This window comes from Pagrus pagrus (genome assembly GCF_965226575.1).
Source record: "Pagrus pagrus genome assembly, chromosome: 6".
Taxonomy (NCBI): Eukaryota; Metazoa; Chordata; class Actinopteri; order Spariformes; family Sparidae; genus Pagrus; species Pagrus pagrus.
Window position 1 is genome coordinate 26,964,994 of NC_140190.1, and position 26,990 is coordinate 26,991,983.

Consider the following 26,990-nt stretch of genomic DNA (forward strand, 5'->3'; position numbering starts at 1 on the left):
CCGATTGGTCGGTAAGCTGCGCACAGAAGGCACCCATTGGCCAGGAATGTTGCATGAGAAAGCGTCTCATTGGTTCACACCCGTGCTAGTCAAACACCGACCCGCCCTCTCTCTTCCGGTGTAGAATCATATGTTTATGTGGACAGGTCCACTTTTGTTTTATCTGTGAGCTGTGATAGAAACCTCAAGACTTGTACAACTTGGTACCTTATGCCTGCTGACTACATAATGTTCCGGCACACACACACACACACACACACACACACACACACAGAGAGAGAGAGAGAGAGAGAGAAAGAGAGAGAGAGAGAGAGAGAGTTCATATTGAGCTTACTATACCTGTTTTTGCTCATTGACTGTCTCTAGGTAGGTAACACTCCCCATCTCCCACGCTGAAGAGCACAGCCTTTAAAAACACATACAAAGTAAGCCTCAACTCTTCTGTGCAGACCTTTGAACCGACTCACTCTGTAACAGCTGTGATCCCTTTGTAAAAGGCCTTAATAAAACTCTCAATGACCACTTGTTTCACAATATTTATTTCAGATTTCCACCACAGAGCCTCGCTGAATTAAATCTATCCCATTACCACTTAAGTTTCCTTAATACAACTGAATAAATGTGTTTATGTTTATTGTTTATGAACACTGCCAGGTTCCCAAGAGAGGAGTATGTATGAACGTCAGGCTTATGTGCACTGAACTGCACTTATAATACACAATAATTCATTGTCATTGGGGACTGTACAAACTCAAGTTTGTCAGGCATGAATTTGTCTTATTTTCCTTGGTTAGTTGTAGAGATGTCCCTTTAAAATGCAGATAAATGCACTTTAAATGTTCAGAAACTTGAATTGAATGTTGCAACTGCAATATCTGTTATGTTCATGATTACTCAATTGGACTAACTGTTCAGTGAAATGTCAAATATAGTGAAAAAAAACCTCACAAGCACAGGGTGACCTCTTCAGATTGTTTGTTTTCAACTTTAAAATGTCAGGTCATGGGTCTGTGATTTCCCAGAATTCCTGAAGCTTCCTGGAAAGAAGAAATAGGAATCTCTAAAACATCAATTTAAAACCAAGTATGATTTATCACCATATATTTTAACATGTTCAGCCGACCTGCTCACTGACTTAAAGACTCTCACTCTCACTGTGACACGTGATAAGCACCAATGAATCCAAAGTGCACCGAGTGAGCTCTCTCTATCTTCCCTCTAATCAGTATGAAGTTACATACGTCTTTTCAGGGCAATTTAGAACAGATTGGGAAATTATTCAGAAATTACAGATTTGTAAACCTAAATGAGATGAAAGTGTTCCCACCCGTACAGATTAAACAAGTAATGAACTGAAAAAGTAAGGAAAAGGATGAATCACGGGCAAAGATGAGGACACATTTTAAGATTGTATTATATTAGTGATTTGCCTGATTTCAAGATGTTTTAGTTCATTCTTGAGCTTTACATTTACTTTCCTAATTTAAAGTGCGTTCAGTCTCCCAACACATATATCCATAATCTTCACAGATCGCACTTTCAGCTTCTGTCTGGCCATGTGTCAGGTCCAGAGTTCACAGTATTACTCTCCTTGAGTTCATCCGGCCCTCGGGTCCAAGTAGCCATAATCTGGGAAATATCCTGCAGTTATCTACACAGTGAAAGGAGATATAAATGATATATGAGTCACAATTGGCAGGAAATCAGCCTCAGGGTGCAAAGAGGACAAAAACAACTGATCATATAAAAAAAATGTCTTTATAAGTACGTTGCAATATGGTAAGGTCATGTGTGGGTGACTGAGGATCCCACAGTTAGTTTTATTTTTATTGTGAAATACGTGACTGACACCACGATCTGCTGTTTCACAATAAAATGCCAAGAAAAATGGAGTCAAGTTGTATAGGTTTACTGTTTCAGAGAAAGTGACAGCATGTCCTCTGGTCAGTTGTTGTGAGGCGCTGACTGCTCCGAAATGAAAATAGTAGCGTCCTGACACATCAGTTTGGCTGTCACCTCCATGTTATCCTCGCTCTGTCACATTGTGTCTTGTGAGTGTTGCCGCAGCATCAGTTCCTGCAGTCAAGATGCACATCGTCTGCCCTGCTTCATTAGATTTCATGCACCAGAGAGATAAGGCGATGCTGTTGCCTTCATCACTCATCATAACACTATTTGTAAAGTTGTATAACTCTTATCACTCATGCCTGGCACGTACCGTACTAGATAAACATAGAGAAACAATCAGAGCATCTAGATTTTAATGACTGCACTGCCTTCCTGTGTTTCAGCGGATGTCTGCAGAAATACTTTATAATCATAATCATCCTCATTTCCTGCACTTGCTCCATAGTTTGAACCTGTTGAAGCCATGTTTGAAGTAGCCTAAAGGACTTTACTAAGGGATGCCAGTGCCAGTGAAGCTGTTCTGTCTCATTTTGTGATCTTTGGTCTAACTTCCTGGAAAATGATTTGATACGAGGCAGCTACCTGCTGCTGAAGCATGATGAGACTGAATCTTGCTCAACATTTTTGTTGAGGACAGTCATATATTACATTTATATCTATGACAATCCTTCATACTCATTGGCCTGAAAGAGCAGGTTCTTTTCCACTGAGCCTGACACCGCCGTGTTTCTACAGTAGCCCTGAACGGACACACCAAATGTCGGCTTAAGGGAGGGTCTTTCACGTTTTTCACATTTGTCCACTGCAGGGGGAGATGAGGGGTGTTCAGTTGGTTGCAAACTGCAGCCTCAACACTAGATGCCACTAAATCTGACACACTGGACCTTTAAGTAGAAAAAAATGAATCCATTACCAATAAGAATGTAAGCACTTTGCAGTGACAGTATGTAATTACTGATATGTTATGACTGATATTATTATAGTCTTCATTAATGTAAAAGCAAGATTTTACTGCAGATTTCAAGGTGAAGCTAATTTTATACTCTGTCTATACTAACTTAATCTTTATCTTTGCATTACTTTTTATGAAACCATCATATGTAAAGATTCAAGATTCAAAACTTTATTGTCAATTAATGCAGGCAATTAAAAAAAACAAACACTTAGTAACAAAGTAAAAAATGGCTTAAGTTTATGGCCAATGTAGTGAAATAATCTGGCTGTTTGTGGCAAATAAACACAAATGGTTCCTGCCATCAAACTCGCTCTGCTGGTGGTGAATACACCATCGAACAACCATCACTGCTGATAAGAATCTATCTGACGTGACTCGTGTACAAATGTTCACAGATGAGCTTGTGTTTTAAAGTTTTATTCACCTTAAATTTAGTCTTGTTTGCCGACTTTCCTGTCCTGAGACGTAGCAGCAGCGACCCACTGAAACGCCTTGAGTAAACTGGTGGATTTCTCTGGGTTCGAACATTTTAATAAAATTAAATTCCCACATATTATATCTTTAAACTGGCAATAGACAAGTATTTTTGCTTCATGTTATCATTATGAAATAAATATTAATTGTGCAAAGTAATGGCTGTCGGTTAATGACACCATCAGCGTGTAGATTTAGATTGGTATAACCAAACCACAAAATCTGGTGATCCAGTCAGCCTGGCTGCCTGTCAGCATTTCTTTCTGCTTGTATGTCTTCACTACAGACTCATAATAACATGATAACTCATGATTTGTTCTCTGCTCTCGGTAGCTGCGTCTTTGAGGAAACATAAAGCGATCCTGTTGTCTTCACAACAGGGTCACCAACAATACAGTACATGTTTGAATAGATTTACTCTCCACCACTTAGAAGAACTGACTTTTGTTGACAATTTTAGACGATGTCAGGCCAAATCCCAATTCAGCAGTGGATGGCATTCACCAGAAAACCCACTACACTTCACTTTACTTTAACACAACCTGAGCGGATTAGCTTTTGGTGAAACCTATTAAAAAGATTCAGTTCACGCACTGTCTCCGAATAACTGTTTTTATCAACCTCCAGGCTGTGTTCAAAACTCCTAAAAGTTGGAGATAAAGTTGAAATTAGCAACTCAAGCTGGTAAACAGACTCCTTGTGTCTGCGTTGTTACAGTGAGTCACTGACCAACGGCCTCGCTGTGCTGGCATGAATCCCTCCTTTCCTCTTGCCCATCGGTGGAAAAGCACCACACGAGTGGAGGAGAGGAGTGAGGGCAAAGCAGAGGTGCGGCTCTCTGACTGTAAAAGACCTCTCTGTCTGGGCTTTGGCCTGCAGCCAGGCGGGGCAGCAGAGACGTGTCACACCAGGTACACCAGGGAGGCGCACTTCGTAAACTCTACGCTGAGCCTCACACACTGCTGCTGAGGGTCTTGTGATTCCTGAATGACATGTTGTAGGTGACTGAGTTGTAAATCACTAAAAAGAATACAGCCTGAGCTTCACCTGAGGACTTTAAGCCAGGTCTTTAAGATAGAAACTGGACTTTGACTCAGGAGGTCTAATATAAAGTCGAGGAGAGGGAAAAGACTATTTCATCTCAGCAAGAGGAACAGAGAGAGAGAGGCCATGGCCATGTGGAGGACAGCCGGAGCTCTGCTGCTTATACTACATACAGGTAAGAACGGATTTATTCAACAAAATATTCAATAAAGTTACTCAAAGCGTCACACTCTTTGTTACATTTTTATAGATATTTTTTGATTTGTTAAAGAGTTAGTGTCTTGTGCTGTGTCTTACTGTGTGGTCATGTAAAACCAGTGATCTTGGAAGTTGAATATTTACTCCGTCACTAACCAGTTGGATTGAAGATGCATACAATAATAAACAGGAGAAAGATTATTAAGAGAAAGGAAAGATTTCCTTGAGCTGATAAATGGACATATACATAAACAGAAACCATATAAAGCACAATGTGAAAGATTATCATCAAAATATTAGTTCGTCAAAGTTTTTGACCTCAACTTACTGCTCATGTACGTGGCTTTGAGTGTAGATATATTGTATTCATTGGTACATAAACTTTGTTTTTGCTTGTGAACATTTAAAACATCACAAGACATATTCAAAGCACTTTTTTTTCATCTTATTTATGTTGTGACCCCTTTAGGAGACTAGCACCCAATAATGTAATAATCTCCTGACAATTAATCTGATCAAACATGTAATAAAACCTAATAATGTAATAGCTCGACCAATAAAGTCATAAAATGCTTGATATTACAAGACATTTTAATCAATAATGTGATACTTTTGATGCACAGTGTGTAGTATAGCAGTAGTGTAGAAGTGTGAATCATTTATAATACTGTTAGTTTCATGTTAGCCGACTGAAAGCATGTCGACTTACGGCTTTATGTAGAATTTTAAATTTACAACAGATAGAAGTAGTGGCTACGTTGTTATCAGGCAAAGATGCATCCAACTAGATTACCAGCCAGTGACCAATGAACGACCTACTAGTCATTGTGTAAGGATCAGACCAGAGTGGATCTTTGATCACCTTTATGACCAGTGCAGGTGGCACAAACACTTAGACTGACCAATAGACTGAAAATGTAGGCTTATTACATAATTGGTAAAAGAATATATTATAATATCAGTCAGAGGTCACATTATTGGTGAAGTTATTACATCATTGGGTTTATTTTACATTTTAAATCGAGTTAAGAGCAAATTCTATTTCATTTTCAGGTGTTATTGCATTTTCGGAAATTATATCATTTTTGCAGACATGTGACTCAAGCCCTCTGGTTCAAGTCCCAAGTAATTTCTTCTTGGGGAAGTCAAGTCAAGTCCTTATAGTTGAGGCAAGTCAGGTCCCAAGTCAAGTCATCTCTGCAGGTCTACCTGCAGTATCTCGTCTTATAAAGAGAAAAGATTGATCGACTGTCTAGTCAAGTTGCAAATAATCAGAACAGTGACTCCAGTCCACATTTCTGCATTAATGGGTGCTACAGAGGCTCCCAGGTTGGGACACACTTTACTGAGGCAGAACGAACAGTCGAACTGATAGAAAACAATTATGGTCATTGTATCCTTGAGATTACAGGAAGTTTTCATGAATTATTTGTTGGGATAGTTTAATGATGAGTAATCTCTCTCTCTCTCTCTCTCTGTTAGTGTTTGGCCAGAGCAACATCAGATGGTGCACCATCTCAGACCAAGAGCAGAGGAAATGTCTGGCCATGTCTCAGGCTTTCGCCGCAGTGAATATCCGTCCAACCCTCAGCTGTGTCGAAGGATTGACTGTCGAGGGCTGCGTTCAGAAACTACAGGTCTGATGACAAGATTAAATGCAGCTTATTATCTCAACATGTTTGAATAACTGATGATTGTTTTATACAACTTCATAATCATAGATACAGTCTCTTGTATCGTAAAATGTCCTATTAATTTAGTCATCTATTAATTTGAACCAGTCATGACAGCGTCAGATTGTCATAAGCTAATAAAATAGAGCTTAGATTTGCAGAACACACAATCAGGCATCAGATAACAAGGCAAAACACTTGTTCATAGGTGATACAGTTATCAGGAAGCCTTATGAACAGGAGAACAGGACGGTTTTGAAACCAGAAGCTGAACTGGAAGGGAAATTTCTCTAAGAAGGTGTTAACAAAAGATCTAAAAGCGTTAAATTTACAAAATCCACAGAAACTCTTCATGTTTCTTTATATAATGTTCTTCAAGTTAATTAGTCGTCTTTAAACATTAGGACTATTGATATTAAAGTTTGTTGTTTATTGTTATAACTACCTGTAATTTAAAACATCATTAAGCTTTTTGGTCTCTGTGTCTCTGCAGAAGAAAGAAGCAGATGCCTTGTCTATGTTCGGTACTGACATCTACAAACTGGGGAAGACTGCTTCCTTCAAGATGGCCGCCAGTGAATCAAAGGAAGATCGTAAGACTCAATTTAAAATTTCTATATATAAAAGTACAATGCTGATGATGACAGGCCACCAGAACTATAAAGTCAGTTTAACATTAGTAAAACTGATGAAACAAGGGCATCAGCTAGACTGGCTCTGTCCAAAAGTTAAAGTATATGCACAGATGTACCTCTAAAACTCACCAATCAAAGTTCAGGGTTCATTTATTTGTCATTCTATGACACAAGGTTGCGCAGCGCAACACAAGTTGAAGTCTCTTTATGCTACACAATAAAATATTTTTTAATGCCCAGTGCAGAGGATGAGTTGAGCCTTTAAATATACAAAAAATATGTATACAAAAACAACAGTTTGTTGTTTTATGGAAAGTCAGATGCTGGACTATCTCTTGTACAAAACCAGGCCCTCTGTTCCCTGTCTTTGTGCTTATTTAAGCTAAGCTCAACTAACTGTATGCTGGCTCTAGCTTCATACCGTAGATATCATAGCCAGACTTATTTAAAAAGTCATATTAAACCGTCAACCTCTTGGTGTGTTAAACTATGTCATTTTAACCTTTAGCCTTACAGTTACCAACAGTAGATGTGACAAATGTCATTTCATCTGACATGAACGCTTTTTTATTAGACAATATAACAAATAACAGATGATTCCTTCTCACAAAAAATGACTATCTTAGTTAATTCATGCCATGCTGCAGACCAGCGTTTTACTAACTGTGATACTACAGTGTTTCCAATGCTTGGTGAATATCCTCTCATGATGACATACGTTTATTTTTTCATTTATTATTTATAACCTGGAGAAAGTTAATGTTACCTTATCATAATCTTTGCACTGCATGTGTAATATTTCAAAACAGGAGTGGTAGTCTGCACTTTAATCTATTACTTACAGAGCTTATTGTCATACGTGTGTTGACACCTGTGCTGTTATTGCCTCAGGTACCGGTGCCTCCTACTATGCGGTTGCTGTGGTGAAGAAAGCCAGTTCTAGCATCAACATCAACAACCTGGCAGGAAGAAAGAGCTGCCACACCGGGAAAGGCCGAACAGCCGGCTGGAACATGCCCTTAGGGTACTTCATTGACCAGGGTTACATGTCTGTGATGGACTGCAAAATGTCTGAGGGTAGGTAACATACATAGTTACATACATATACATACATAGAGTGCACTGACAGAAAGCTGGAGATATATTGTGTGTTTGTGTGTGGTCAGGTGTGGCAAACTTCTTCAGTGCGAGCTGCATCCCCGGAGCAAATGGGGCCGGCGACCCTGCGTCTCTGTGTCAGCTGTGCATAGGAGACGTTAACGGAAACAACAAATGTGCAGCGAGCAACCTAGAGAGATACTACAGCTATGAAGGAGCTTTCAGGTAACACACATTCACACTCTACATACTGTACAATCATACACACAGTGGTTACAGGTCTGCAGAACATACAGTATAGTACAGGTGGTGTAGATTTCTTGTCATCTGGATGCCTTCCTGTACTATTTGTACAGGTTTACCTATGACTTCTGCTTGAATATTTAATAATATCATATTACAAATGTTATCTTCATGATTAATCCAAGTAATAGCGTATTAATTATGCTGACTCATCTAATTTAACATGCAGAATGTCTTCCATTTGATTCCTATATGTAAATCACACATCACTCACTGACCTGTTTTTCCTTTTATAAAAAGTTTCAGGGATGTGTTTGGATACAGCGCAGGAGCTAGAAAAGTTGAAACTTCTGTTGCAAAGATATTTTTGCAACAAAGATATTGTAGGCCAGCACAAAGATCAAAATGTCTCACAAAGTCTTTAAAGCAATTGAATTAATTGAGCATTTGAGCTAAATGCTAACAAAGGAATGGCATCATCACTACAGTGACAATGCTAACGTGCTAATGTTTAGCAGGTATATTATCAACTATGTTAACCATCTTAGTTTAGCGCATTAGCATGCGAACATTGGAGTCACTAGAGGAAAGGTCAGGGAACCAACATTTGTCTGGGCTCCAAGAATGTCTGTCAAAATTGAATAACAGTCCATGGTCCATAATGGTTGTTCAGAAGTTTAATTCCTGACTAAAGTGGTGGACTTGACAAACAATGCTACACCCAGAGCCACGCTGCTAGCAAGAACATGCAAGGCAGTAATAAGGAGAGACAACTGTGTTAGCATTCGCTCGCACCTTTAACTCTCTACGTCTGTTATTTTTTGCTTCCGTAGGTGTCTGGCTGATAATGCAGGAGAAGTGGCCTTCATCAAACACACCACTGTCAAGGAAAACACTGATGGTAAAGTGTTAGTTCGCTAGTGGACAGTCACAACCTGAGCGGATTAGCTTTTGATGAAACCTATTAAAAAGATTCGGTTCACACACTGTCTCCGAAGTCAGCCACCCATTTAGCCACTAACAGCCAGTTAGCATTCCAGTAAGGTATGTTAGCTAATCAGTTATTTTTTTAACAGGTATTGGCCCGGAGTGGGCAAAACCACTGCTGTCAGCGGACTATGAGCTGTTGTGTCGTGACGGCACCAGAGCTCCCGTCTCTCAGTGGAAAACCTGTCACCTGGTTCGAGTCCCGTTTCGTGGAATTGTGGTCGGTGATCACGTCACTCCCTCTGTGGTGTTCAACATGCTGACTGAGGGGCTGGTACGTCCAAACAGCTCTTACAAACACAACTACAGCTCATACCTAAGTGATCAAAATGGACACTTTTATTTAGTCGGATATGTTTAGACACATTACTGTGAGTTTCTATTGGTGAAATTAATTGAGTGTAACTTTCTGTTTGCAGCAAAAGTCAACCTTCGGAGTGTTTTCATCTGCAAATTATGGAGGAGGAACCGTGCTCTTCTCTGAGTCATCCGTCATGTTCCAGGGGGCGGAGTCAGACAACCCCCAGAGTTGGATGGGTCGCCATTATTATAATGCTATGAAAGCCATGGACTGTAAAGCTGAAAGTAAGTCATCTATCTATCTATCTATCTATCTATCTATCTATCTATCCATCCATCCATCTAAAAAACTGCTCTCGTGGCTTCAGTTCTGTTTTTAACTCTGGTTAACTAGATCACCAACTTACCTACTGTGCCTTTATTCGTTACCACCCATCTCTAACTCTATCTGTAAATGTCCCAGGTGTCCTGCGTTGGTGCGTGTTAACCAGCGGTGAGCAGAAGAAGTGTGGTGACATGGGTTCAGCTTTCCTAACTAAAGGTCTGACTCCAGCCGTCAGGTGTGTCTATGGGGACTCTGTGACTGACTGCATGAACAAAATCAAGGTGAAAGACTTTTCTTACTTCTTCCTGAAGAACAGTGAACCACAGTAGCATTCATTCACTTAGATTTAAAATATTATAAATGATATAGTAGTTATGTATTAATATCAGTATATCTGTGATAATATCCGTCATACTGATATATATATATATATACAGAAAACAAAATGTTAGACATCTCATCGTGGGCTCTTATTTTTCCTTCTTGTTTAGAACAACGAGGCTGATGCCGTCACTCTGGATGGAGGTTACATCTACACAGCAGGCAAAGAGTACGGCCTGGTCCCTGCCACCGGCGAGAGCTACACAGGTAAAAACACAAAGGCAGAGACTCACACAAACAGACATACAGTTTCTTGTTTTAAAGAAGACAGATACAGGTGGCTGGGTTTTTCTTGTCTGCAGACGACCGTGATGGCTCCATGTACTATGCAGTCGCGGTGGTGAAGAAGAGTAGCCAAGACATCCGTAACCTTGACGACCTGCGTGGCCGACGCTCCTGTCACACCGGATACGGTCGCACGGCCGGCTGGAACGTTCCCGTATCAACGCTGATCGAGAGAGGCCTGATCACCCCGAAGAGCTGTGAAATACCCGAAGGTGTGTGTGAGTGTGTGACAGAGGTGTGAGCTGGAGCAGTCAGAACCCAGTGGTCAAATACTGAAAACTGATGAGTGGTGAAAAATGCCACAATATTAAAATGTCCAAGATCTCAAGATGACGTCTTCACATGTAATTTTTTGTCCAACACAAAGATACTTTTTTTTGTTTGTATTTGTTCATTTAAAACAAAGATATGCAGAAAATCTCCAATTTACCATAAAAACTTGAACCAGAGAATCTTTTTGCATTTTTCAAGTGATTAACAATCAAATTAAAGAATAGATTGTTTAAGTTTTGTAGTCTGCAAGCACATTTCAAGAGTTCACCGTCAGAGTTATTTACAGTTACATTATACAACTATTATAAAAGGGCTAAGTCGTACTTCCTTAACTCCATGTATAAATGATGGAGTGACCTATGAATTTTTCTCATATTTACAAAAAGTAATTGGTTTAAAAAACCTGAATTTTTCTTCCATTTTCTGATGCTCTTTTTCCTGTTTCCCATGATGCTTAGCGGTGGGAGAGTTCTTCACGCAGAGCTGTGTGCCAGGTGCCAACCAGCCCGGTTTCCCCGCCAACCTGTGTGGTCTGTGTGTGGGAGACAGCGCAGGAAATAACAAGTGTGAGAAGGGAAAAGACCAGTACGATGGATACGACGGTGCTTTCAGGTAAAGGCCGACATCCCAGATCCCCAAAAAGTAAAAAAAAGCAAATTGATTTAAGATGCAGTCTGGTCTTCTAGTTTGGCTGTTGAGCTTGTGTCCTGATGATTCGGCCATCTCTCTGTCACTTCAGGTGTCTGGCGGTGGGAAATGGAGATGTGGCTTTCGTCAAGCATTCCACTGTCTTCTCAAACACTGATGGTAAGACAGTAGATCAGTAGTAGTAAGCCCAAGATGCAAAATGTTCTCATTTTATGGGTCTTTAAAGTGACCTAATAAACATTGTGTGCGTTTGTTCAGGTAACGGTGAATCGTGGACAGTGGATCTCGTGTCTACAGATTACCAGCTGCTGTGTCCTCATGGCGCTAAAGCAGAGGTCACACAGTACAAACACTGTAACCTGGCCAGAGTCCCGTCCCACGCTGTGATGGTACGGCCCGACACCAACATCCACGCTGTCTATGGACTTCTGGACCGAGCACAGGTACGAGTGTGAAAGTGAAGAGACCTGACACTGAATTAAGACGCCTGTAATCGTTCACAGGAACGGATTCACTGATTATTTTGTCAGATTTTAATTGTATGAGATACTTGATGATGCATTCAAGGATGCTCTGATATCTGAGAATTAATACTTGGCTGCCAAAAAGCATCACAGTGATGAGATATGTTGTCTTACAACCAAATCTAGAAAACAAACAAGCAAACATTCACATTGTGAAGCAGTTTTGTGTGTGTGGGATGAAGTGTTTCTTACATTGTATTAGATTTATGTATAAAAACAAATGAAGAGATCATGAGTCACGGCTCCTCCTCTGTGTTGTGTTGTGTTGAATGTTGCGAGGGACCATGCTCGCTGAGATTATTTATTGCAAAGCATTAGAGGCGGCATTAGCACAACCATTGGACTAACAAGGTCCGGGAAGTCAAGTCAGCAGAACTGTAACGTACAGTTTGTGAAATAAAACAATCGTATACTTCCTGGTAAAACACAGAACATTCCCTTGGACAGTAAAGTGTACTTATTTAACAATAGAACATTTGTGCCCCCACAAAAATACATTAACAGCATGTCATCAAGTGTATGACCCTAAGTGATAATGTGCTTTTCAATATAAGAGTCTCTGCCTAAACCATGTAGGATTATACAAGAATTTTTATTATTCTATCAATAATTAAGCTTCAAAACATCCACATCATAACACATGCACACTAAGCACAGCAACACCCCAGTCATAAAAAGATGGAATGGTTTCAACTCTCAGATGCTTTAAAAAGGAGCCTGGTTACCTCATGATTACTTTTTGAAGATAATATAAATTTGATCAGTGAATAAATACACAACTAATAAATAAATAAATACATACAGGTGATAAAATACTGACTGTCATTTATACAGTATAAAAATATGGTCAGTGTTGTTGATCAGTTTCTCTTTATTTCTGTTTCCTTGCAGGCATATTTTGGCAGTGATACAGGTCCTGGTTTCAGGATGTTTGACTCGCAGAGCTACGGGGGCAAAGATCTCATCTTTAAAGATTCCACCGTTCGCCTCGTGGGTGTTGGTGACAAGAAGACCTACCAGGAGTGGCTGGGACAGGGCTACATGGACTCACTGGTCGACATGGAGTGTAACTCGTCAAGTGCAGGTAAAAAACTACTAAACTGCAAAAACAAATCTTTTCAATCCAATGCCAATCCTAGTGACTGCTGTTTTTAATGTTTGAGATATAACCACTTACAATTAAACAAATACACCAACTTTACTTTGAAACCGCTCTCATGACTACGCTAAATATGAAGCTAGCTAACAGTATGTGAGCTTAGCTTAGCACAAAGACTGGAAACAGGGGGAAACCGTTAGCCTGGCTCTGTCCAGAACAAACAAAATACATGTTATTTATTGGGCTTCATAGATGCTGGTAGGTGGTTAATTACACTTTTGATGGAGCAAGGCTAGCTGTTTCCCCCTGTTTCCTGTCTTTGTGCTAAGCTAAGCTGATCAGCTGCAGGCTCCCGCTTTGTATTCATCCTAGACATGAGTGGTATCAATCTAACTCTCACTGAGTGCAGTTAAAAAGCACTAACAACACTAACAGCTTGTTTTGACATAAGAATAAAGCTCTCAATTAGTCCAATGACTGTAAATGTAAAAAAAAAAAAAAGGCATCCCATGGACCGATGTGTTTTTTACTGCTTGCTTTATAAAAATCCAGCCAGCTGGGCTGTCGGAGATTTTGTAGAACCTGATTTTTGTTGTGTCTAGCTCATTTAGGTGTATCTTAAACATTCAGTTATAAGATTGAACAGAGGAATGATGGACAGATTGATTACATAAATAAGAATTTCCACTGTAAAATAGCTACTTTGTCAGACTTTGTGTCAGATTCTGAACCTCGTTAATATCTCCCGATGTTTCTTCCTCCCACAGTGACGTCCTCTGTGTGGCTGCTGCTGGTGGCTGTGTTCAGCTTCATGCTGACTAACATCTGGGTGTAGAGACATTACATGACACAGGCCTCGAGCCTCCTCTCCCACTGACATTTCCTCTATCCCCCCCTCTCCTCATCGGGCTCCTCTGTCCCTTTTTCTTCCTCTTTCCTCCTTCCTCCACTTTTCACACATGAATCCACTCCTTTTTGAATCCGTGTTTTTATTTTTAAGATTGCATCCTTTTATACCTGATTGTGTGCCGTTTTCATATGTGAGAGGACGGCACGTTGAAGTAAATGAAGCACAATGTCTCTTGTTATTTGCGGCAGAGAGGAGAGTTTGGACTCTCAGCCAGTGTGAACCAGACATGCGGACAGAAGCTGCTGCTGCCACTTTGTTTACTGAAGGTGAGCTGCCATATCAGTGTGTATGCTGCCACCTGTTACATTGCTTCAGTGGTGAGCGCGTCTCTGTCTCTCCAGAGCTAGTGTTTTTACAAAGAGCAGACAATCTGATTTCTATCCTCACGACCGCCAGATGTTTTAACTTCTGGTTTTTAAAAAAAGACTATAACTGACCCGAGATCAGCTCTGCCATTTTCAAAGGCATCCTGTGAATATAGAAGTCAGATTGCTGTTCTGCTCTGCTGCCACTTGCTCTGTGAGTACTGTTAACAAATACAGCCTTCCCTTACTTTGGGCTGTGTTTCTATGATAAGCTAATGCCATATCAGTGAATATGCACTAGTGTTGCCTCCACACAGAGCTGTGCTGAGGATGGTGTGATGAAGAGTGACTGAGTGTTTGTCCAGAGGCTGTCTGCTTCATGTTTGCTCCTCAAATCCAGAAAAATCAAGAAGATTAAAACTTTATTTAATTTGGTTTAAGCTAATATTCAACTGAGCCCGCTTGCAGCTGCACATTGAATTATATTAAACAGTAAACCTCACATCGGCAACCACTTTTCTCACATTTAGCATTGTAATATATGATTTTCAACATATAGGGAGTGAGTAACTCTGACACGCTGGTCAGGATTGGTCAGATTTGGGGAGAACATAAAGAAAACATCCTGTGGTTTGTGCTGGAGAGTGAATGGGTGTTTGGATGGTTTAAGTCAGTCGGATAAAGACAACAAGCTTTAATTAGTTAGTGTAATTCCAGCTTTTATTGTGAAAAAAGGCAGTTTTGTTTGTCTTACAGTTACAAAATCGACTCCATTTTGATTCAAAAGGGAATTTAGTTTAAAATCTTCAGTAAAGCGAGAGTGTAAAAGGGAACAAAACACAGTTAAAAGAAAATAATTGTTTCTCCATGTCCTCTGACACGAACAACTCACTCCAGAAGTGTCTCTTTCTCACTCGAGCTCATCATCTACTGTACACCCTGCTGCTTGATGCTATTTCCTGTTTGACACTGTTGATTTGGATGTGTATTTTCCTATGTTGAGAGATTTATTTTTATATGAAGTTCAGGTGCCATATCAGTGTATATGTACTGACTCATGCCGTCAGAAACGAATGCCTTCTCTTCCTCCTGATAGAGATTTATTTCTATGTGAAATGGAGTAACATGTAACTAATATTTAGTTGCCAGGCCAGTGCGCCTGCACAAGTATTGCTACATAAAACTGCCGACTTGAGCTGTTTTCTGTGCTTTGCTCTAATGAAATAAAGTTATGTACTGCAAGACATTTTGTGTTCGAGTTCATTTTCTGCAGATGCTTCAAACTGTTTCTCTCCTCAGATCAAACGGGTCATGTGAGTTTCCTTCACAGCTAGAAACATTTTTTTCTATTTCATTTTTATCTTATGTTGGCAGAGATCAGATCTCCATTTACATCCTTCTATAACTGAGACACATTTGTTTTTTCCCTTTAATACTACCAAATTATAAGATTACTAATTAGCAGTAAAATTTGAAGTAGTGAAAGAAGAGCTGCAACACCGATTATTTTCAGAATTGATAAATTAATAATCTGCCTGGTATTTTCTTGAGTAATCCATACAACATCAGAAAACAGATGAAAAGCACAAAAGTTATAGTTATGGAGGGGCAGACAGAAGAGGTAACTGTTGTCGATTGTAATTTACGTACGCAGATGTGTATCTTCTGAGACGTCTGCCAGTTTTGTAAGTTCTTACAGAGTGCATGACTCTGTGATGAACTTGCTGAGTTGTTTCTATTTCAGACAATCTTTGCACATGTGCTCTTATTAATGTGTTTTAACTGCCATGTCTGGTTTGATGCACCAGTTCCCTTAATCCAAGACAAGTTTCTCCCACGTGGGCACAATTGAGCAACTTTTAACTTAATTAACATCAGTGATCATCAGTCCACAACCAAGACATTACATTTTCTGACATTAGGACAAAAGAAGCAGCAGATTCTCACATTTGAAAAGCCAAAACCATCAAATGCTTGCTTGAAAAATCACAAGGATTATCAATCGTCAAAATATTTACCACAACATTTTCGGACAATCTCCTTATCTATTAATCATTGCACTGCGGTAACAGATTGTCATGAGGAGCAATAAAACATCCTCTTATCCCCTGACCTCTCTTTATATCCTCTACAGTGTTTCATATATTTGTTGTTATGATAGCATTCGGACTACGAGTTACAACTGGAAGGCAGTGAACTGTGAACTTCACTCCCTCTGACTGTAAATCTGACAATACTCTGACAACACGATAAGCAAATCGCAGAGGTTGCAATTAATTTTGCTGCGGTATGCACGTCTGACCCACATTTAAACACGTGTGTGAACGGCTTTACAAATTTATGCCCTGTTCCTAGTGTGACAGTCATGCTCGCCAATCAGACGCGGCCCAGGGCGACTGCGTATACATCAACCTACAACACGTGAAAACCAAGTAAAAATCTGCACGTTTTAAACTCACTTTTTGTCCTGAAAGTTAACAATCAAAGAGAAATAATATGAACTGACGCTATCTAGCAGTCAAAGTGCTGTTATAAATTATCATCTTTATTTGTACAGTCAAAACAAAATAGCAGATTCATTATCTATACATCCACATCCCTTTATGTATTTACATTTGTGACCAATAAAATTATCTACCAAGACAACTTCATGTACAGATCCATAAGAGCTCTTTGGCAGGATTTGGTGTCACGAGTGCACATCGATTGAGGGAAATGGATAAAAAGACAATCTCTGTCAGGACAGCAGTAGTTGAACACAGATTAAAATGAAGAGGCTATCAGTTGAATCGGTCCTCCTGAGAAAGGTTTTTCATGACACTAGTTGTCATCTTATGTTAGAAGATTGGACTTAACCTTTCACACCAGTCCAAAAGTCTACATAATTTCCCACAGGATTAATGAAGAGAAGATGATCTGGCCACAGACTGCAGGTCAGTGTGAACCTAGTGACATTATGAACAACCAACATCTGATCAGTGCTGGTTATAGTTCACCACCACAGTGTTGACATGCATTGTTCAGGTAGACTGTCCAGACATCACTTTGTGTGCTCAGGCAGCCAGGTGAGCCCAGTCTCTTTACACCCTCCAGCCAGTCTCTCCTCTTCATTTCTTGATCTGTCTGGAGCCGTCCTTCCATCCTTCTTTCACCTCGTTCACAAATGTGTCTTTGACCTTACGGAGGCGGCCGCCCATCTGCCCCAGGTCATCGGGCACCTTGCCGGCCTCCTCCCGGACCTGACGGAGCGTCTGGGACCGCATGACCCGCGCCGAGGCGTCCCGGCCGGCTATCTGAGCCTTAGTGATGGCGTAGGCCGTGAGCTGGGCCGCCCTGCGGATCGGACGAGACTCTGCCAACTTCTCGACGACTTGGAGGTTGTTGAGGAGGTTAAATAACAACCGAGAAAGCATTTTGTTTCCCACTGACGCGTTAGCTTAGCCGGCTAGCAGTCCCGTCAAACTCCCGTGTGTTCGCCCTGTAAGACACCAACGTTCACCGTGAGTTAGCTGGAGGGATACATCAGCTAACATTAGCTTCTGCAGTCGTGTGTGGTGGGGTTTTGGTGTAAATTTCAATAATAATACAGAAAAGTTGACTTACTTCAGCTGAGCCAGGTGACCGCTAGGTTTCAGACAGTGGGTGACATAACAGACTGTACAGGGAGGCTGAAGTTGGCTTCACATTGGACAGTTAAAGGGAAACTCCACCAATTTTATACAACAAGGTGTGTTTACAGGTCTTGATGAGCACTACTGCATATGTGAAAAAAGCAATATAAAGCCTTTTGTGGCTCCATAGTAAGCTGCATGTAGTGTGATAAATTGCCTCCAGTGATGTCACTCAGTGACTGAGTTGCATTGTGGGTCATGTAGGCACCAGGTTTATGAAAAGCAGTCCACTGCTCTAACATTGGACTCCTAAAACACTGTTGGACTCATTATTACAGTTTAAAAACAAACGATCAATAGATACAGAAGAACCAGATATCACCATTTTCATTCCATACCTTCTTCTTCCTTTTTAAAAACATGATGCCCACAATACCCACAATGCAACTTAGCTTCTGAGTGACATCACTGGAGACAATTCTATCACAATACATGCAGCTTCCTCTGGAACTACAAAAGGCTTTATACTACTTTTAATAGTAGGGATAACAGGCCTACTGTTTCTCTGTATGTCTCTTTTTGTATATATTTCTTTTTTATTAATTTACACAGTGTGTCTTAGTTCTGATGAAGAATCATTACATATGTGATATATCTTTACATTTTTATACCATAGACTGAAGGCTTTCCAAAACTGAAATGGGGGTTTAAACCATTTCTGGAGGCTCACATCTCAGGTGTAAAAGCCTACAGTGGGCTTTGGTGTAGGCCTACATGTATTCTAGAGGTGGACTGTAGTGGTGGAAGTACAGTTTCCCAAGTACCGTTCTTAAGTTCAGTTTTTAGGTTTAAGTTCCATTTTATGCTTCTTTATACTTCAATTCTGCTACATCTCAAGGGGAAATGTTGTACTTCCTAGTACTCCACTCCATTTATTTGACAGCTGTACCAGTCACAATTTAGATACAAATTTGACTCAATGGATAATACAACAAGCTATTAAATACTACACATTGCAAATCGATATGTAACGTATGTAGTCCTTTGTTACAATGATGATGCTATTGGTCAGTAATTCAATAGTTTTGTTCCTCCAGATTACACCCAGCTGATTATTGTATCTGTATTTATTTCTATAGATTTGGAAGTCATCCAATTCTGTAAAGATTTCCAAAGTTCCACAGATGTGAAAAGAGATTTTAAATTGTCTAAAGACTGATACTATAATGACGAGCTTTTGTTTTACGTGTTTCAGTGGTGGAACAATAAAAATCTTTAAGATTAAGATTCTTATTAACGAAACGGCATCCTGTCCAATGTGAGGCTAACTTCAGCTACAGACGTTACAAGCAGTTTTCCGGACGTTTTTGCTGGTAACGCCAGCCGGCGATTAGTACTTCCGGGGTCTTCTCCATACGTACATCCGTTTTCGCGAACACATTTCCCGTCTCATTTCCCTTATTCATCCCCCAAATTGGCTCCTGGCCTCGGCGCTCGGTCTTCTCTAACTAAACCCTCCACAGCTGTGAAGTCAGGCTCGGCTGCAGGCATGAAGGTGTTCCTGTTGTTCGCCGTGACCGTGCTGTCTCTGAGCCCGGCGGCAGTGAGCGGAGCCGAGAAGAAGAAGCTGCAGATCGGCATCAAGAAGCGGGTGGACAACTGCCCCATCAAGTCCCGCAAGGGAGACGTGCTGAACATGCACTACACGGGCAAGCTGGAGGACGGCACCGAGTTCGACAGCAGCATCCCCCGAGACAGACCCTTCACCTTCACCCTGGGCACCGGCCAGGTGATCAAGGGCTGGGACCAGGGCCTGCTGGGCATGTGCGAGGGCGAGAAGAGGAAGCTGGTCATCCCCTCCGAGCTGGGCTACGGAGACCGGGGAGCTCCTCCGAAGATCCCCGGGGGAGCGACGCTCATCTTCGAAGTGGAGCTGCTGAGCATCGAGAGGAGATCCGACCTCTGATGAAGAGGAGACGGCGAAGAAGGCAACTTTCAAAACGTGAGTTATTAGAGATGTGTCACCTGGTCTGTGAGGGAAGGTTTGCTGTGAGGTGATCTGACGAAGCACAGATTCATCATGAAACATACTCCATGTTGAGTGTTCAGTTCAATATCAGCTGAACACTAATACTCTACTTAGAGCTCACACATTAAGATAAGGTAGAAAAATCAGAATTAACCTCAAGATTATCATGAAACAGCCCTCATTATGATTCTGTTTATGGTCTGCTGTAAAGTAATCAATTAACCATAATCGGTTTTTAGTCATTTTTACAAGTAAGAAAGTCAAAATTCTCTGATTTCAGCTTCTTGAAATGTGAATATTTTCTGTTTCCTTCACTCCTGTCACTGTAAGCTGAATATCTAAACTACCTTTTATGTTGCCCTTTCTATTTTGAGAACTGATGCATGTCTGTTATCTAATTATTATATGCCTCCATGCTTAATGTTCACTGTTGCTGCTTCACATTAAGAGTATTGAACTTGTGGAGCACAGGATAGCTTTAATTTTGAAGACGTTTGTCTACAAAAAAACGGCATGATGATGATGTTTCCGGCATTTTATGACAGAAGATGAGTTTTGGATATGCCAGTGAGAAGCCGATTGCCAAACAGCTGCAGGCGACAGGAAACGAAAGAAAGAGTTATAGGTTATAAAAGTTTTGTTCTGAAACTGGTATCAGTATTAGATTTCAAAAGACACCCAGCCTGTATCAGAAGAAGCATCAACAGGTCAAATTAAGAAGTGTTATACCAACTATCTGCAGCGTGAAGAGAAAGACCTGATTCTCTGATCTCTGCACCCCAAAAGAGATGCTGTTATTCAGAGAAAACCAGAGCACGTCCTTTTTCGTGCCCTTACGTTTTTTATGACTTGAATGTTTAATGTGCTGTCATTTTTTTCAGGTTCCAGGAGCTGCTGCAGCATTAAGTGCAGAAATCTGACCTCTGATGAAGACTAAATGGTAAATCTGGGAGAAGAGATGGCAACCCCACTGTCCTCCTCTGGCTGGCTTTTAAACTGGCTGTTGTGCTCTGGTTTATTGAACTAATGTTATTAAACGATACGAGAACTGACTGTATGTCTTTGTTAAACATTAGCAGAATCGACAGCGAGCAGCTAAGACCAGTATTTGGCCGTGGGCTGACGGGAACGTCATGCCCTGCCGGTTCATGTCACTGTTGTTTCTTCATTTTCTGTGATTTATAAGCAGGGTTATTAATATCTTTACATTCTTTTCACACGCACACAGAAAAAAGTATGTTTATTAAGTCAGACGTCGGGCGGGTGATGGATCAGGTTGAATGATTTTGTTACTTTGAATATCTGAATTATAATAAAATGTTGACCTTACTGGAAACTCTGCTGTCTGAAGTGGTTTTGTTGGACATGAAAACACGCGTTTTTACAGTTTTCCTTTGTCCCACTCGTGTGTTTTGTGGATGCTTCATACAATTAAATATTCTGATAATTACACCCAATCAATGTCCCCTTAACACTGAATCATAAAGGTCTCTAGGCCTAAAATTTTGCATGCTTATAGGGGCAAATAGTGTGTGAAGTATGCCATTTTTTGGCTAGTAGATTTTTGAAAAATATCAGTAAACAATGTCTGAGATATGCAACAAATACTTTTTTACAATATTTGAAAAAATGTGTAAAATATCCAAATGATATCAGTAAAATAGATGATTTTTTCCATAAAATATCTGACATATTTGTAAAATGTTTGAAAGGTTTTAGTAAAATCGCCTATGTGCACATAAAGGATGCCCACAGGATAAAGAGGCAAGTCAAATAAGTAGATCAATGCATCAGTGGCCTGTTCACAGCAGCCAATAGTGTGGCACCACATCTCACAGGGCCTCCAGCTTCACTGGTCATGTGACTCTTGGCACCTCAATACACAGTGCTTACACAGTTGGATTCAGTGTGTTGATTTTGAGTGGTTTGATTTTGACATTTAAAAAAAAGCAAATAAAAAAAACATCTAATAAAACAAATAAATAAATAAAAGTGTTAGTTTCTTCATTTTAAAGGTCAAATGTGCTGCTGCTTTGTCCCTGTTTCCATCAAGGGTTCGTTTATGTGTTCACTGACTCTGAGTCGTTGTCGGTGTCCACACGGGAACTTTAATCTAAATAAAGTCGGGTGGCTAAAAATTATCTTCTTGTGTTCATCAATAAATACAAGCATTAAAAAAAATCTAACAAAATCAATAAATCAAAAAACCACACCATGAGGGGGCGCCACTCAGCTGATGTACACGTTGATATCAAATGTTTCCACCCGGACTTCTTCAAAGCACGGACGCATGATCCGGAAGTAGCTTCATTGTTTTCCTCGATGCTAACAGTTTAGCTGCTGGCCGCCTACCCGCGACTTCTTCACGATGTCTGCTAAATTAAGCGCTCTGACTAGTGATTCTTACATCGATATAAGTCAATACAGAGACCAGCATTTTAAGGTAAGTGGTGACGTATTCTTGAGGACTATTTAAGGAAGCTAAGGTGTTTATTTCAGTGAAACGGTTTGCACAGTTAGCTCACAGTGAGTGACGGTTGGCAAACAGCAGAGCGGGCTGCTCGTGCTTTGTATGGATCATTGATTTGTTTGTAACCTCAGATTTAAAACTTTTCATAAGTGCTCTCTGAAGGAGAAGCGATATCGTTATCTCATGTATTACTTTGGCTGGAGGTTTTATTGATTCTGTGTTGTGGTTTTGGGCTGGAGCTACAAGAAAGATGATTCCCATTTACCATCATGAAATCAACTCATCTAATGTTAGCTTCAGCAGCAGAGACACCAGTGTCCCTGGTCAGTGTCCCTGGTCAGTGTCCCAGCCTCCTGAAAGTGGAGCTTACTTATATTGTCCATGTGTTTTCAGGGAAACCGTTATGAACAGGAGAAGCTGCTGAAGCAGAGCCACACTTTGTATGTTGGGAATCTCTCCTTCTACACCACCGAGGAGCAGGTAGGATCACGTTCATTGTTTTGGAGACCAAATCATTCTCATTATATTCTTCACAGGTATTTTTTTGCTTGTGCTTCCATGTTCTTATGGCCTACGATTTTAATGTAATGTCCTAGAAGTCTTGTGACTCCAGCAGTCACACAATTCTCACTTGTGTGTCTTTTATTTTTGTAACTGTTGAACAGGTGCACGAGCTGTTTTCTAAAGGTGGAGATGTCAAGCGCATCATCATTGGTCTGGATAAAGTCAAGAAGACAGCCTGCGGATTCTGCTTCGTAGAGTATCCTTTTAAATATGAGACCCAAATTGAAATGCTTCTTAAAAATACCTGATGCCGGTACACCTTGATATCAAGCAAAGTCAACACGTTACCTACCTGGTTACTAACCACCACGTTTTATCACTGTAGCATGAAGTGACCAAGTAGCAAGTTTAGGATTCTGTGACAGACCTTAACCCCTGCTGTACCAGATACTACACACGTCTAGGCGCTGAAAATGCCATGCGCTTCATTAATGGCACACGGCTGGACGACCGTATCATCAGGACAGACTGGGACGCCGGCTTCAAGGAGGGGCGGCAGTACGGCCGCGGCAAATCTGGAGGACAGGTGATGATTCTGACCCTTTGTTCAGCTCTTGTTTGGACATGTAATTGTCCTGCTGCCAGGTGTTCTATGTAAAAATGTAAATTTAAAGCCCTGGTTCTCTTTTTCCTGGTACTTTCAAAACACCAAGCCACTCTTCAGAGTAATTTTATTATTTTTTAAGGTACCCTCCTGTGCTGTCCTACATCCACACAAAACTCAGAGGGGCAAAACTTTCAGTGAAAAGTAACACCATGGATATCTGTTGTAAAACTGTATTTTGACAAGCCAACAAAAGCATAGATGTGGTATGCCTGACATATAAGAAGGAACAGCAATAAGTAAAAGAAAAGTAAATAAAGTTGGAAGCAAAAAATATAAAAGCAACACACTGTTTTTAATCTCATATTAAACCTGTAAAAATGAAGTTGCAAAATTCAAATGAACAAATCTTGCCGAACCCATGGCCAGTTCTTAGGGAACCCTTTTTGGGAACCAGTAATATAAGATTTAGACTGGATCTTAGCAAGCTGGTACAGTCACCCCCTCTATGAAATCAGGATGAGCTAAAATGAACTATGTTTGAAAGGAGCTCCCAGCTTGCCCTCTAGACTAGAGACCACAAGTCGTCCGTACTGATATATTACCAGAAGTTGGCTCAATGCAGATCTCTTACTGTCAGTGTATATATGAGCCAATACAGAGACGAGACAGTACTTGGTTTGAGGTCATTTAGAAACTCCAGAGACGGCTTGGACGAGCACGGACAAATCAATATTGCAACTGTAAAATATTGTGCTTTTGCTATCTTGGTCCCATTCTCAAAAAAATAATGAATAAAAATGAAAGAGATCTGGATTGAGATGGTTTATGTTTAGTGTGTAGGTTTTTAAAATCAATATCAGTTAAACTTGAGCTTTTACTAAGAGCAAGCTGGACATGTCACAGAAATAAAATATACAGTTGGGAGTGTTTGCTTAAAATACAGGCAAAGAACCAGCGTTAAGGAGCATGTAACTACTGAGTGATTAGTCACTGCTGACCTCAAACATCCTCCGGCTGCTTGTGTCACAGTATTTTTATCTCTTACCAGTTTTGTCCATCGGTCACATAAAAAACATTTCAAGCTTTTCTGCAGTTCAGCATTTTTGGATATAAAGCACTGCACACTATGGCATTTGAAAAATGACATGTACTGAAATGCCTTTCAAAAAAATCAATACTGCATATCATGACATTTTAATACATCGGCATGATATTTAGAAAGTGATATAACTTCCAAATGAATTATGCATGATTAACCATGGCCTTTGAAGAGACAGCATTACTATAGCATGGCATTTGAAGAATGAAAGCATATTATCCTGCTAACAAATGCAACATACATAATCATTTTTGTTGTTTTGGGACTCGCTGAGCCTTCTGGGAGAGTGTAAATAAAGAAACATAAATATTGGACTAAGAAATAAGTTTGTCTTTATTAGTATGTAACTTGAGGATTAGACCTCTCCAGTCAAATAATGAAAGATGTGCCTCCCGGCTGTGTTTTTTCATCTCTTGTGTAGGTGAGAGACGAGTACAGGCAGGACTACGACCCAGCCAGAGGGGGCTACGGTAAGCTGGCTCAGCAGCATCGACCCACAGAAGCCCGTAATACGTTTTAGACTGAACCCACCACAGCAGTCTGCCTGGACTACACAGAGCCCCACCGTCGGTCCTGGATCAGTTTCATCTCCAACAATGCTACAACATGCTACTACAGATTGTTTTTCCCAGTGTTACCATGAAACTCTACAGCAGGTCTGCTCAGACCGCTGGACCCCAGAGATAAGCAGCTGGTATTTATTTCTCTGTGAAGGGTTGTCTTCTTCCACACCTCCTGTCAGTCTACATGGTCGCACAGGCCAAAGTTAATGTGTAATATTCAGTGATTTCATTGCATATTGATGTACAATAAATTTCCCTCCAGGCTGGAAAGGCTCTGATTGCATGTAGTGATGATGTACAAAATACCAAGATAAACTGATCTTACTGAGTCTCCATGTCAGGTTAGAATAATAGTCTGATGAGCTAACAGAGAGGAAGCTTTCTGTTATCATCTTACTGATTCTCATGAATGAAACTTTGTGTCCCAAATTGTGTATACTTTTTTTTAAATAAAGATTTTTTCAACTTTTTTTTGTGGTATTTTCTTCCGAATCATAATGAGGTCTGTTAATGCTTCTGTATGGAGATCATTCAACTCAGGCTTTATAGGGCTCGAACAATACTCTGTAAATATTTACCACCTCTGAGTTGTGTGTGTATTTATGAAAAACAAGTAATATAGTCGTGTAAACCTGCATTACAAGATTTTGGCCTCTTGGGTGTCAGTGGAAACAAGATTTTGACCTTGTTGACAGTCTTGTTTACACACAGTAGACTCTGCAATGTTACCGTTCATTTGGAGCTGTGTTTGTGGCCACTTGATGAATTTAAGTTAGTGCTCACTACTTCTGGTCTGTACTGGTTTTGACAAACATCTGCAGGAAAGGTGTGGCTCTTTACTCTCTTAATGAATGCGTATACTGTATCGCTGTGTGCGTTTAAGCAATTCACTGCCGGTGGGTTAGCCAATATGCCAAACAAGGAGTCAATGTTAAGTGCATAAGAGGTCATGTTCGGTTATACTGTATCTCTAATCTATGACCTACAGATGCACACCGAACACTTGAACACCACTCCTCCAAAGCTGACATGGTGGTTGTTGCATATTTGGTCTATAAGTGGCCATTAGTGCGTCTTATGATACTGCAACTGTTCAGGTTCAAATGCCGTGAAACAAAGGGCTCCTCTGGGATTTGAACCCCAGACCTCTCACACCTGAAGCAAGACCCCTAGACCAACACACCCATATTAATGACCACTGCTTCTTCTTTTCTGCATTATTTTCTCTGTGAGCAGCTGTTAGTGCCAATATGGTGAATTTGCAGGCGTGCACAGCAGTTCTGCCGTGAATTAAGGTACTTACTTAACGTATTTAATCCACTATTTAGTGAGCTTTGGAGGTGCTGGTAGCTGTATTTTTTTTAACCTTCGGACAGCTAGTTTCCAACTATTCCCAGTCTTTGTGCTAAGATACATTACACACACAGTATATTTCCTCTGTAAATAGCATTAAGACATCATTGCATATTACATGTAGATGGACCTGTCATTTTGTCGAAACCTTGTATCAGTTAAAGCTTTTGAGAGCTTGCAAAGTTCATCATGTGGACAATGTCTCCTTTTAATGCCCTGTACTTTATAAAGAATTATAATTCTTCTGGTGATCATTTTGCGGAGCAGTTCGGGGCTCAGTTCCTTGACAATCCTCATTCCACTAGTAATAAAGAAGTGGTATCTTGGCAGTGTGTGAGCAGTCAGCTGTTCTCTTATCTCAAGGTGAGCTGTATTAGTGAAGTGAGGAGCAGAGCAGAATACTAAGCAGCTGAAATCGGCTTCAGCTTAGCTTCAGACATGCATTATATCCCCACCACTAATTCCACCATCAGCTATTACACTTAATTC

General features: G+C 40.4%; 4 protein-coding genes across 4 annotated transcripts; 3 read left to right on the forward strand and 1 right to left on the reverse strand.

Annotated features, from left to right (window-relative positions):
• The first annotated feature begins 4,124 nt into the window (after positions 1-4,124).
• Positions 4,125-15,509, forward strand: meltf (melanotransferrin). The gene is made up of 16 exons (XM_084355385.1): positions 4,125-4,556; positions 6,062-6,216; positions 6,746-6,845; positions 7,779-7,964; positions 8,054-8,210; positions 9,062-9,129; positions 9,305-9,489; positions 9,635-9,800; positions 9,979-10,121; positions 10,332-10,428; positions 10,524-10,718; positions 11,238-11,391; positions 11,519-11,586; positions 11,686-11,870; positions 12,843-13,035; positions 13,818-15,509. The coding sequence occupies exons 1-16, from the start codon at positions 4,508-4,510 to the stop codon at positions 13,883-13,885; spliced, it is 2,169 nt and encodes a 722-aa protein (XP_084211511.1). The 5' UTR covers positions 4,125-4,507; the 3' UTR covers positions 13,886-15,509.
• Positions 15,510-16,789: 1,280 nt separating this feature from the next.
• LOC311258793 (protein NCBP2AS2-like) lies at positions 16,790-18,023 on the reverse strand. The gene is made up of 2 exons (XM_084355384.1): positions 17,869-18,023; positions 16,790-17,743 (listed from the first exon to the last, which is right to left on the reverse strand). Exon 2 carries the CDS (start codon positions 17,676-17,678, stop codon positions 17,373-17,375), a length of 306 nt encoding a protein of 101 aa, XP_084211510.1. The 5' UTR covers positions 17,679-17,743; positions 17,869-18,023; the 3' UTR covers positions 16,790-17,372.
• Positions 18,024-19,277: 1,254 nt separating this feature from the next.
• On the forward strand, positions 19,278-21,241 carry fkbp2 (FKBP prolyl isomerase 2). The gene is made up of 2 exons (XM_084355383.1): positions 19,278-19,878; positions 20,787-21,241. The coding sequence occupies exon 1, from the start codon at positions 19,426-19,428 to the stop codon at positions 19,840-19,842; it is 417 nt and encodes a 138-aa protein (XP_084211509.1). The 5' UTR covers positions 19,278-19,425; the 3' UTR covers positions 19,843-19,878; positions 20,787-21,241.
• A 962-nt stretch (positions 21,242-22,203) lies between these two features.
• ncbp2 (nuclear cap binding protein subunit 2) lies at positions 22,204-25,618 on the forward strand. The gene is made up of 5 exons (XM_084354338.1): positions 22,204-22,348; positions 22,769-22,855; positions 23,041-23,135; positions 23,327-23,465; positions 25,007-25,618. The coding sequence occupies exons 1-5, from the start codon at positions 22,274-22,276 to the stop codon at positions 25,103-25,105; spliced, it is 495 nt and encodes a 164-aa protein (XP_084210464.1). The 5' UTR covers positions 22,204-22,273; the 3' UTR covers positions 25,106-25,618.
• Positions 25,619-26,990: the final 1,372 nt, after the last annotated feature.

Coding starts and splice junctions, on each gene's coding strand:
- meltf (XM_084355385.1), top strand. CDS start 4,508: ATGGCCATGTGGAGGACAGCCGGAGCTCTGCTGCTTATACTACATACA. Junction 6,217..6,745: donor GCTGCGTTCAGAAACTACAG/GTCTGATGACAA, acceptor GTGTCTCTGCAG/AAGAAAGAAGCAGATGCCTT. Junction 10,719..11,237: donor GAGCTGTGAAATACCCGAAG/GTGTGTGTGAGT, acceptor CATGATGCTTAG/CGGTGGGAGAGTTCTTCACG.
- LOC311258793 (XM_084355384.1), bottom strand. CDS start 17,678: ATGCTTTCTCGGTTGTTATTTAACCTCCTCAACAACCTCCAAGTCGTC.
- fkbp2 (XM_084355383.1), top strand. CDS start 19,426: ATGAAGGTGTTCCTGTTGTTCGCCGTGACCGTGCTGTCTCTGAGCCCG.
- ncbp2 (XM_084354338.1), top strand. CDS start 22,274: ATGTCTGCTAAATTAAGCGCTCTGACTAGTGATTCTTACATCGATATA. Junction 22,349..22,768: donor ACAGAGACCAGCATTTTAAG/GTAAGTGGTGAC, acceptor ATGTGTTTTCAG/GGAAACCGTTATGAACAGGA. Junction 23,466..25,006: donor GCGGCAAATCTGGAGGACAG/GTGATGATTCTG, acceptor TCTCTTGTGTAG/GTGAGAGACGAGTACAGGCA.